This window comes from Thunnus albacares, chromosome 4, assembly GCF_914725855.1.
Source record: "Thunnus albacares chromosome 4, fThuAlb1.1, whole genome shotgun sequence".
Classification (NCBI taxonomy): Eukaryota; Metazoa; Chordata; class Actinopteri; order Scombriformes; family Scombridae; genus Thunnus; species Thunnus albacares.
The window spans coordinates 17296410-17308998 of NC_058109.1; the positions used below are offsets into that span (position 1 = coordinate 17296410).

The window sequence follows — 12589 nt, forward strand, 5'->3', positions numbered from 1 at the left end:
TTTGACACAGCGTCTGTGCTTGTAAATAACTAAAGTCCTTTGTCCACCAAGGTGTGTGTGTTTGGATGTGTGGTTGGGGGGTGTTAGGAGTGGTCCAAAAACTATGGATAAAATAGATAGGAAAAAAAAAAAACGGGGATGGTGGTGGATGGGGATGGGGAAGCATGGTGGTACTGTGATGGTAATGGTAATGGTTGATATTTTCAGTTTGGAACAAGCCAAGGCATGTATAGTACAACATTACTTGCCATTCTTCAAATAATGTATCATACAGTAGTGAAATAATGGAGTCATATGTGGTACAATTTGACAGGGGTATTGTGGCACATGGTGGTATTGTAGCCTGCCAATTTTGGCAGCCCAGAATAGTGGGATCTTTATTTACCTGTTGCTGTACCAGGGAATGTCCATCTCTGGTCATTATTTTTACTGTAACCTCTGGCATACACTTCTGTTTGTTAACTCAATAATAAAGCTTCATTGGTGACACATTGATTTTTTTTTGGTCTGAAGTAATAGATATATGGGCCAAACCATTCATCAAAATGATTGTTTTAAATCTAATTCATGTGTTTTTGCACCTGTCGTGCAGCAGCAGGTGTTACAAAAAATTCTGTTACTTTGGAGCGTAAATCAACGTCCTGTCGTCAAGGAATCTGATTGGTCGAGCCCTGAATTCGCCGTTTCACCATTCTGTTTACGTCATTCCCCACGAACCGTTAACTAAACGTTAGCTCTATGGTAAACCTGGTTTAATAAGTATGTTTGATATTAACATTACATCAAAGCACTGTGTGGTGTGAAAGGGTCACTGTAGGTGATGAAAATAACCGAAAATTATCACCCAACGACGACTCTAACGGTAACTGAACTTTAGCGTTAAGTAGCTAAACTAACCATAAAGTTAAATGTTTGCTAACACATTGGCCAGAACAATTTTGTAAGACCACAATACATCAGAGCTGCGTGCATGTTAGCTTGTATTGAAATTGAATTAACTTACTTGTCAAAAACCAAGTAATTAAATTTGCTCTAGGTTAATGGGTCAAATTGAACAATATTAAAAATCATGACATAATGCTAACAGAGAAAAAAGAAATGACAAAGATGAACAGTGGTGACAAGATGAAGCCAACCAACAGGGATAATGTTCACCTTAAAAGGTAAGTACTATCAAATGAAACCTCCATTAAACAGCTCGGTGAGTGATGCCAGTGTATACCATGTTATTCAAGCTGAAAGTTGTAGTAGGAGTAAGTTAGCTGTTGTCATGCAAGGTAATGTGATGTATTAGAGGCTTTCAGTCCTGCCTCTCGCTTCAGGCCACCTATTTCCTCATGAATTCCCACTCACTCTGTCTGTGGTTGTAAAAATCTGCCAGTTTGAGTACAGCCGTGTGTGTTTGTGTCAGAGTGTGACTGTGGCGAATAGGCTCCAGAATGTGTGTTATCTTTTAATTCCTTCATTAAGCCCTTATCACCAGTTTTAATGCCAATTAAGATGCTCTTTAATGTGAAGGCAGGGCGGGCAAGCGACTATGCACTTCTCACTCCACTGTGACAAGAGAAGAGGAGTAGACCAAGTTCAGACGGGACCACCCGCTCGCCTTATCAAGCCACTAAAGGCGCCACAGGCCTGTTAGTTTTGCCTCTTTAACACTGACACTGTTTAATGTGCTCTATATGGCAACACCTAGTGCTTCACTTACTGCAAATGTATCATAGGCCAATTTGATGTTGGCATACGACTGTGGAGCAGCTTGAAGTAACTCTCACTCCATTTTCACCCCAATTTCATCCATTGCAGATCATTTTACTTTATCTTTTTTTTCCCAAACAATACAATTTCTTTAAAAGCACTTGACAGTAAGGCTCCCTCAGTCTCGCCAGAAGGTGGAACAAAAGCCAAAGCTTGAACTATAGGAGATGAGTTGAAAATCGTTGCGAGGGGCACAACTCACATGCTTCGCTGCATGGTGTAGGACATGTCGAGGTCACAGCTCTCACTGAGAGCAGGTGAGCAATCCTGAGCTGTATTTACTCACAGGAGAGAGGTCACAAATAGATAGATAGACAGACAGATAGATGCACACTTTCATAGCTACATACAGCCATACGTGCCTTCTGTGCTGTACACCTACCATATAGAGCAAGACAAAACTTTTGTAAACACAGTCAGGGTCACAATGAACAGTTTTGTGTGAATTATAATTAGATAGCATTGACAGATCTGCAGAGTAAGCAGATGGTTCATGGACAGTGAGGGGAGGCGGGCGGTGTGGTGGGGCGATGGGCTACAGGTCTCGAGTTATAGCAGCTGGCTGACAACTCTGGGATGCCATGTGTCAGCAAAGAGAGAGAAAAAGAGAGATAGAAAGAGAAGAACGGAGATGGATGTGGTTAGAACTGCAACTAATGATTATTGTCATTACCAATTTATCTGCTGATTATTTTCTTGATTAATTGTTTTGTCAGTAAAATGTCAGAGAATAGTGGAAAATTCCTATCACGATTTTACGAGCTGAAAATGGCGTATAAAAAAAAGTGTTTAAGTCCAAAGCACAAAGATATTCAGTTCACTATCATACAGGACAAAGAAAAGTAGAACATGCTCACATTTGAGAAGTTGGAAGCAGGAAATGATTGGCATTTTTGATTAAAAAATGACTTGAACAATTTTTAAAAAATGATTTATTGACTAGCTGTTGTAGCTTTAACCATGTGGGCTGAGTGGTAAACTGGATGAATCATTGGTGAAAATGTGAACATCAGGATAAATATCGCAAAATTTTAGTTATGAGTTTCGGTGCTGATACAAACTACAAATCTAACCAGTCTAGGCAGAGTTTTAGCATAACACTGGTATACCGTACTGGTGCGAACCTAACACCTAAAATGTGTTGGCTTGACCTTACCATGAAAATGATAAATAAAAATGATTCCTGTAAGAGCTTCCTTCAGCATCCTGTTACTTCCTCTCCTCTCTCCTCTTCATGTGTGGCACTGATGTCTCTTTCCTCCCTTCTGTTTTCCTCTCTCTATCCTTCTCAATCCCAGCTTTGATGTATGCATGAGGGAGGATTTCCTGAAGACCAAAGAGGCCATTACCCAGGGGCCATTAGGCCTCTAGTAGAGCATGTCAATGAGTGCTGAGCCTTGCTCTGTTTTCACATGCATCCACTTGTCTATATTGTGTGTGTGTGTGGGTGGGGGGGTGGAATTCACTCAGGGGCTGATAAAATGTAACCATAAATGTATATATTTCTCTCATACATATCTGTATTTTTAACATAACAGCTCTGCTTGTGTGCCGTGCTGTAACATTTGATATAGTGGCTGTTTTCCTACTGTTGCACGTGAGGAGGTTGGGTCATTAATTGGTGCTGTTGTTCTTTCATGCAGACTAAGAGCGAGGGGAGTGAGTCATCATCATCAGGATGAAACGCTCTGACATTTGAGCATGAAAGTCCCAGAGTGCCTTGCGGCCCAACATCGCTGGGTATGTTTGTATCTCACAGTAAAGGAGGTAGACAGAGCACTGCGGTCTGAATGAGATGTTTTGTTGTTGATATTAGCAAAGTGTTGAGGTCATGTCGGTAATAACCACATTACAGAGCAAAGCAAATAATGAGGGATGTGGAGTACACAAATATTTATGTAAACAATGAAGTCTTTGTGTTATTTAGATGGGATCTTTGTGTTTTGGTGAGTGGATGAAACTAAATGGGATGATAAGCTGCGAGGTGAGCAGGGAGTAAGCTGACAAGGAAGATAACCTTGATTGCCGAAATCACTCTGCTGATCTCTTCAATATATCCCCGTAGAGGACAAAGGCACACAGACTCTTCTCTGCTGTGGTTAAGAAAAAAAAAAAAAGCTCTCAAAGAAGATGCGTGGTAAATGAGTGACAGTATATCATGCTCCTGTTTTTACAGAGAGCACTTGAGAGGATCATCGAAGTTTGTTCGAGAGCGTCAAGACTCTCTCTCAAGGGCAGCTGGCTCTATCATCTGCGGTGAATACGATGCACAGTCCTTCTCTAATCAGACATATAAAATCTTAACATTCAGCATGCTGACTAGACCAGGTTTTACAGAGTGTGAAGCCTCACTTTTTGTGCAGCGCAGCAGAACATCAGCATACAGGCCACAGAGAGAGACAGAGGAGGAGGTTAGGGAGGGAGAGGAGAAAGATGGATAAGGTGGAAGAAAAAGAAGATAAGCAACCAGTGTGTGTGTGTGTGTTTGTGTGTGTGTGTGTGTGTGTGTGTGTGTGAATCTGGATGTGTTGGGTGCGTCTTTACTGGCGACTTCCCCCGAGGCCTGAAGACAGGGGAAACAAGGAGTGATTAATTCTACTCCAACCTACTTGGCCTCTGTCTGGGGGAGCAGTCCCCAGAAAGGGCTGGAGTCCGATACAGAACAGCGAGGCCCGTCTCCTTCTGCTCTACTCCCTGGATCAATACCAGATTGGCAGGTCAATCACTTCAGGAGAAACTGCGCGGCCAATCAGAGAGACCCCGGGCAACAGAGACACGCCTCCTGTCTGCATTTCTCACCATTTGGAGGATCAGCAGAGCTTGAGGTCATTGATCTGTGTGTTTTCACTGAGCGGATCCCTTAGCTGGCCTAATCGATCCGCTCTAATAAAGAGTGGATTCTCCATAAGCATCGCAGCGTGTTCAATGGGATCCAAGGCCCCAGGGTGGCAATCACCTCTTTCATCTGCCATTCTTCAGCCCCCGACCACCATCACCACACGTGGAGGCACAAGAAAATTATCTTGCATTTAAGGTATTGTTGTGACTAAGTGGAGCATGACAAGGCCATACATCAGAAATTACTGCATAAATTGGTCGCCAGTCCCCTCTTGGTCCCAGAGGCATCTTATCCATCTGGGGAGATATCTGATGTTTTGTTTGCACAACCCTCTCTGCAAAAAACATGACAAAAAACTGCACATTTGTTTATTAACTCAAAATTAAATTTGCAGGTAAATTGGGATAGGTTTGCCTGATATATGTGTGAATCGGAGGAGAAAACAAGGGGTGGCTGTGAGTCAGCAGAAATGTTAAGCGTGACTCAGCTAGCCAACATCACTCTACCAGTATCTGTTTGTTGTTATCATTAATGTCATGATGGAAAGTATCGTACTACAGTAAATTAATGTGTGAGAGTAGCCATCAATTAAGACTGTTTTTTTTCCAGCACAGGGAATAATAATAAATCAAAATATGACTCCTGCTTCTCGGCCACAGATTTGTTCGGAGGGTTGGAAGAGAAGGAGTTGCTTGCTCAATATGTCTCAAAAATAAGTAGCTCTGGGGAAAAAAAATATGTTTTTTCGATTTTTCTATTTCCTTTGGAACAAGCCCAGATATTTGTTCTGACTGAATGATGCGTGACATCTATGTATATAAGCAGGGGACCGCTGCCGTAGCTCCTCAACCCCCACCATCAGGTGGGTTTTTCCACTCCTGCTGAGGTCTGTGCCCTGCGGTGTGTCCTCTCTACCAAAACAGCCCCTCTTCCCTGTCAGTGAAGAGACAGAAATGCTGTGCAGCAACCCTGCCGACTGCTGTGTGGCTTTCTGTAGCACAGAACCTGCATGTCCCCTGCTGACTGACTGAGCCAAGGACAACACAACCAAAAGACCGCCTGTCTCTCTCCGCGCCCAGTGTATGAAGACTCACCCTGGAACAGTAAAGGGTACAGAACTGTGCTGAACCTGTGCTTTGACTTGGAGACAACTAGGAAAAAAACCCTGAACCTTGAGCACTTTCACCCCTAGAGCAGCACCTAATCTTTCTCAAAGGCCTGTGTCGCCTGTGTGTAATATCGAGGACAGAAACACACCTGTCACATATTCTGCGAAAAGCCATATATCCTTGTTGTGTGTTCTCTATAGGACATGCCTGAGAAATGTGTTTTGTTTAGGTGCAAATGTGTTCCACCTAATTTGCCCTCCAGTTGAAATAGGAAGATCAGAAAACAAACAGCGGGGCAGGAGAAGGTAATAAGACAGGTACAGGTGCACAAACAATGACACACACATGTACACACATCCACAAACACGCACATACACACACAGAGCTGATACAGTGAGATATTCGCTTCTCCAGGGGGGTAACTTCATGCTGAATTAGATTCACTCTGAGGCTTCAGTGCATCTCTCCTCTTTGTTTATCATTAAAATAAACAGTATCTGACTTATGTCCAGAGGAGAACTTGCGCCACTAAAATATAGGTTATTAACAAGCTTATGGTTATTCAGAGGTTTCCGGTTATGAGAATCAAGGAGACATGCCCTGCCCTTCTGTAAAGTTGCATTTCAAACGCTTCAGGCCCCCTTCTGTCTGTCTAAATAGCTGGTGACATCATGAAACAATAGCTAGGTGTCTGTAAAAATGAGGTTATTAATTCTCCTTGCATTCATTTAAATGTTCATCCACTGGACCAGATGCGCTAATAAGTAGAACAAATGTAGTTGGAGAGCAGCCCCAAGGTGATTGCTGAACGTTTACACTCCAGTTAATACAACCCGCCCCTCTAGAGTCATGCCTCTAATTACCAAAATAAAGCCTTGATTTCTGCTCACAGTTCCCGAGTTTGGGGAGGACACATCGCACGGAGAGTGGACATGAGGAGGAAGAGGAGGTGGCCTGATGCGCGCCCCCGTCTGTCGCCCAGGAATAGGCGGTTTGAATGGAGGAAGGTCCGCTTGTGCCCACAGCTGCGTCAATTTCCGCAGAGAAATAGAATAAATACAGGAAATGGGGCGATTAGACCTTCAGTATAAACCCCAGCACGTTACTGCGACGCTAGCTTTAATACAAGAAGGTCGCGCGAAAAGCTGTGCGTAAAAAATAGACATATTTCACAACAGTTGACATTCTTACAAGTTGCCAGGTGTTATATGTTTGTATAGTGCACTGTTTTAGTCACATTAGCCTATTGCTATGCTGTGCAGTGCTCATATGAAGGCACTTTTCTGGATTAACAACAGTTTATATTTGATTTCCATCAGCTTTCTCCCTACATTATCTCACTGTAATATTAGGCTTTATATATCGCCCTAAAAAAAACCACAGGCCTACATAGTTTTACTTTGAAAACCGGGATCGGAACACATTATTCGTGTCTTGGCCAGCTTTACTCCTTGTGGTCGTTACATTGGAGAGAGTGGGAGAGAAAAGGAGCAAATGTGCGCGGCGGCGGAGAGGGAGGGAGGACAGCGAGTGCGCAAATAGGCAGCCAAGGCACATCAGCAGCGGCGGGCAGAGCATCTTCCTGATCCTGATCTCCTGTGTCTTCTTCAACTGCCAATCCTGTGTGTGCGTCTCTGATTGAGATTTCACTGCCGGCTGAAGTGTCCAGAAGCCTCCGTCAACCATCACCCTCCCGACACACACTTTCTCTGGAGCTCGGTTATTCTTAGCTCAGCTGCGAGAGACTGTCCTTCCGGCCCTTCTCTTATTTATCCCAGTTTCTTGAATATTTAATGGAAAATGGCGATCTGCGCTCAGTCGTACGGTATTTTCTGCCTCTTCACAATCCAAACTGTACTTATCATATGCGTCTCCACGCCGACAGCCGGGACCCACCTCTTCCCCCAGCACTACACGTAAGTACCCTGCACCGTTTTTTGAGGGGGGGGTAAAACCGGGGTGCGGAGCGCGGAACTAGGACAGGTGGCCCCGACAAGCCTGCCCAAGCAGCGCCGTTTACCTTGGTGCGAGAGGAGCTGCTGCTGCTGCTGCTGCTGCTGTCCCTGATGTTCAAACATAGACACAGCTTCCATCTCTGATGCTGCGTTATGAATCTCGCTCTCATGAAGCCTATGTTGTTGTTTTTGTTGTTGTGGGCAGTGGCATTTAATACCCAAAGCCTTATACAATTTGTCATAGTCAACATGGGGGCAGGCTACAGGGAACATGCACAGGTGCCACTGGCGAATATCCCAACCAAGCAATAATTAATGAGAACATCCATCGGGATCAAAATACAATAATAATAATGATGATAATAGTCGATGTGTTTTGCTGTCACTGCATGGGGTTTGGGGGGGTGGGGGGGGGGAGAATATCCTATTTACGCATGATGGATAGGCTGAGCTATAACGAGGCTAAAAAGTAGATACTGCACACGCACCGTGGAAATGATCAATTCTTTCCCACAGCAGGACGCACCGGTGTTTTTAACAGGATCATTTTATTCAGATACTAAACCAATTAGTTAATGCCGGCAGGTGCGCCAGTCCTTTAAACCTGCGTTTCTCACCCAAACTCCAAAACAACTTGCTTAAGCCTCTGTTCGGGCACAAATGGAGCAATATGGCTTCCAGGTAAGATTACTGTTAATTTTTTGAAATGCCCCCGAAACTAGAAGTGTTGTAGACATTTAAAGACGCACTTGAGGCCATTCAGTATCAGTTGCTTCAGCCAAGTGACCGCAGGCGCAGAGAGTCGCTGAGCATCCAGCTGTGGGGAGGGAAAGAAACTATTGGGACTTTTATTTGAGCTTAGACTTAGTGGGAAATCGTCTGCAATAATCTTTGAATCCAAAGCACAATTTTTTCCCCATTGTGCGAGCAATGTAACAATTTCACCTTGAATAACTTACCGAGGCAGACTAAACATAATGTGCCTGCTGCAACAATTTACCACCTGTGCGTCGTTGAACTATTCAAAATAAGACAGTAATTTTCCCAAAAATGGTGATTTAAAAAAAAAAAAAAGTAAACGTTGTTTCATTTAAAACACTATTTCCAGACTTACTGTTCAGTAAGAAGCCAGAGTGCAACAGTTCCTCACTCAAGTTAATGGAGTATCGCTTCAAAATGTTCTGTCACCCTGTTTATGATGATCATGACGTGGTGATCTGATGTGAACACGATGTGCAGCCTGTAGTCATGATTAGTCAGTCAGGTTCACAGAAATGACAAGTATCAATATGATTCCTGCCTGATGAACACCCCCCCCCCCCCCCCAACCCCCATCATGTCTTTGAAATCTCTAGAGCTTTGTTATTCCCTATGGCCAAGGTGACTTTCAAAGGAAAAACAGTAATCCTTCATATAACTGGCGACTGACTTCATACTACAATTAGCTGCGCCATTGATTTGATCACCTGAGCTCAACAAAGAAAATTAATGTGGATAATACATTTAGATTACTTACGTTTAAATCATATTTACTGTATTTGAATAGCTATTTTGTAATCTACACTTGTCAGTCATTAAATGCTGTGTTCATGATCTTACTGCAATGTTTTTTTTATCTAAATACATCTTATGTTCTCAAAATGATTAGTACATTATTTGATGTAACTACGCTAGATTACCTGTGTATTAAGGCAACGTTAATGTCAGCGCTTGTCATTCTTCAGTGTCCTTGTTTAAGCAGATAAAAATAAGACAAACAGTCTGGCCATAACCATAGTCTGTATTACATTCAGTCATCTCCTGGGTCTTAAAAACTGGGTTTTGTGTCACCCACGTCACTGTGCTATTTGCCAGATTTTGACAGTTACCTAATTGAAGTGTATGGGGAGCTGCTGTGGCTGTCCATTGGGTGTATAGGCCAGACACACACACACACACACACAGGTTGGAGCTTGTGTGTGTTTAAGCTGAGGAAATGTGTCCACGAGAAAGGGCAGAATGTCCTCTAGTCTATTTTGACAGCAGTGCCAAGAAAATGCACATTATGTATACCTTGCCACCTGGCAGCCTGGTCAGTTTTTTTTTTTTTTTTTAGTTAGTGTACCGCAGTGCTGTTTATGTGCATAGTAATGTGTGTGTGTGTGTGCATGAGGAAATTATTTCCACGTTACTAAATTATGTGGAGAAAAGCTGTGCCAGTAACTGGAATCTAAATGGAAGGTAAAATATCTTTACAGTCTGTATGAAACTCAGATTAATTTCCAACACATTTTGTTATTTCCACACATACATGAGTAGTCCACCTTTTTCGAAGATATTGAAAGATATTTCAGTGTTGCACTTGCAGAATGACAAGATCCATTGCAGCAGAATGAACGTAGTGTCGGTGTGTGGCTGATGCACAGGTCGTCCATCCAAAATCATTTCATCGCATTTTCTGCTGTTCCATAATGTTTGGATACATCAAAAACACAGGAGCCAAATAGCAAAGTTTTAATAGTACACCAGACTACAAAGAGCCAGACGGCATCAGTCGGCTTTCGTGTAGTACACAATGGCAACTTCTCTCTCTCTCTCTTTTTTTTTTTTTTAAGAGATATCACTGCTTTAACAACACAGAGCGTCTCAAAGCATTCATTGAACATTAGGCCTCAGCAGCGGCGCATAATTTACCAAACAAGCACCTCCTGATATCTGTGTAGTTGTTAGTAAACGGAGAGTTCTGCATATTTGTGACTGTGAAATATTTTTCTCTTTGATTTTACAACATGAATCTCACTGCATGTCTCAGGCCACCATGCAACATGCCACGTGAGTGCATTATGGCTTTAAATATTGTCAGCACAGCTTCATATGATCTAGTGTGATACACGTCAGTTGTGATAAGGCTGCGTGGTCGGATTCTTGCTGCCTGTTTGTGGGTCATGGATGTCAGTCTGCATATTTAAGTATGTTATTGATTATACTTGATGTACTTAATGTTATGAAATTGATTTAGAAAATGGAGAAGGAGCGAGTAGGCTAATGTGTGCAAGTCTGCCTGTAGAACTGGTAGATAGATGGATGTAATGTTTTAATACAAGACTAAATATCAATGAGAGATTTGTGTTTACAGCTTAAATGTTGTCTTTTGTTTTAATTACGACACTTAATCTAAACAGTTTATAATTTTCTTAAACATATTTGGAGTGGGCAACATGGACGTTATTAATATTGCAGCAATAATCACAGTATTACCTTGATTAAGTATTCAAAATCTCATTGTGTAAAGTTCAAGCTAATGTTCATCCTGTTGAGTCAAACAATTTTTTTGTGTTAAAAAAACAAAACAATTAAACAAATGTATTTAAAGTCTCATCCTGTTATAATTTTTACTAACTTGTTACCATTTATTCTCACATGGGATCTGTGAACCACAATATATTCATATGATTCATATACCACTATTATATCTCTATTCTATCATTGTATGGAGGTTATATGGACAGAAGATAAATGATAATGTTGAATACAGTTCCCAAACGTAGTTCTGCCGACATGAACTGAGAAGACAATACCTTTACCTGCTTACCTGCATTCACCTGCTTGGCCATAGACAACATCCACCCCAGCTTAGATTTAATATTGCAATACCCAAATTTTCATAATCAATATCAAATCAAAAATATTCTGATGATTGATTGGATAAATATTGTGAAGTGTGACTTTGCCAAGATCCCAGATGTGTGTGTATTTATATATACTCACAATTTAAGACATAACGGGACACTCTTTCTGCACGTCATTCTGTCAAAGCTGTATATATATGTGTGTGTGTGTTTGAGTGTGTGTGTGCTTGTGTGTGTGTACATTGTACACTAATGAAGTTGCATAAGAAGTCTGCCTGGCTCGAGGACAGAGGCATTGTCCCTCACTGTTAGTATCACTGCGTTCTGCTCGGCTCTGCTCTCACTGTAAGCTTGTTTTCATTTCATATCGAGGTGACCTTTTCATAGTCAACGGCCTCTCCCCAGCGGTCCTGCTCTGCACAGTCCTTTTGGACAGTGGTTCTCAGAGTGGGGTCTGGGGACCCCCAGGGGTCCTTTAGGGGGGTCCAGGGGGTCCCCAGCAAAAAAGAGAATACTTATTTTTTACTATAATTCCATCCATAAATAACACAATGACAGAATGTGTTACTATTTTGGTCATGGGTTTCATACACTTTCTGTAACAAAATATCTAAAAGCAATAATTTTTTAGATGGGGGGATGGGGGGACAAAATGTTATCAAATGGGGGTCCGTGGTCTAATTTTTTATCAGCTTAGGATCCTTCATGTGAAAAAGTTTGAGAGCCACTGCTTTTTGAGGCCCTCTTGCTTTCTCTTAATCTTGTTCCTATAAACACAGCAAGCGTGCACACTGACTGGCATGTTTGCTCTGCTGTTACTCTCCTGATGAAGCGCACTCTGGCTTGGCGAGCGCTGTCAATGCTTGGCATATTTGTGCGATTTAATAAATCTGTCTTCCCTCTTGTCTTCTGAGCAAATCTGACATTTAAAGATGACATTTGTCTCCGTCATCATATTAAAAGACAAACGACTCTGTTGTGTTGTGCTGTTGATGCTAGTGATTAGCTATCTGCAGGCTGCTAAAAGGAAAAGGTTGGCACCGAGTCAGTGGTTGGCTCACAAACACATGACAGAATTTATTCATCTGATTGCTGAGAGATTTCATTATTTATTTTTTTCAGTAAGAATTTTCTCGTTGGCCGTACACATGGATTGTTCGCCGTGTATGCAGGTTGGCCCCCGCTGCTGCTGCTTAAAAATGATCTAGTGAAAATCTTTATCCATTAAGTCATTTGTTGCTTGCTGGGAGATATACAGTGATGAGCTCCAGCCGTTTGATCTCTTAATTCCAAACTTGGCTCTGTCTGACAGAGATCAGC

General features: G+C 42.2%; 1 protein-coding gene across 10 annotated transcripts in view; it reads left to right on the plus strand.

Annotated features, from left to right (window-relative positions):
* Positions 1-716: 716 nt before the first annotated feature.
* cacna2d2a (calcium channel, voltage-dependent, alpha 2/delta subunit 2a) overlaps positions 717-12589 on the plus strand; it is a 155715-nt gene continuing 143842 nt past the window's right edge. For 2 of the 10 annotated variants that reach the window (XM_044347706.1, XM_044347708.1), the window contains exon 1: positions 6735-7622. In XM_044347706.1, coding sequence (XP_044203641.1) covers positions 7507-7622 — 116 coding nt within the window. In that variant the 5' untranslated portion in view covers positions 6735-7506. Of the gene's footprint in view, positions 1164-3401; positions 3499-5935; positions 6024-6733; positions 7623-12589 lie in introns of those variants that run through there. The other 8 variants (XM_044347711.1, XM_044347712.1, XM_044347713.1 and 5 more) reach the window with 8 other exon arrangements.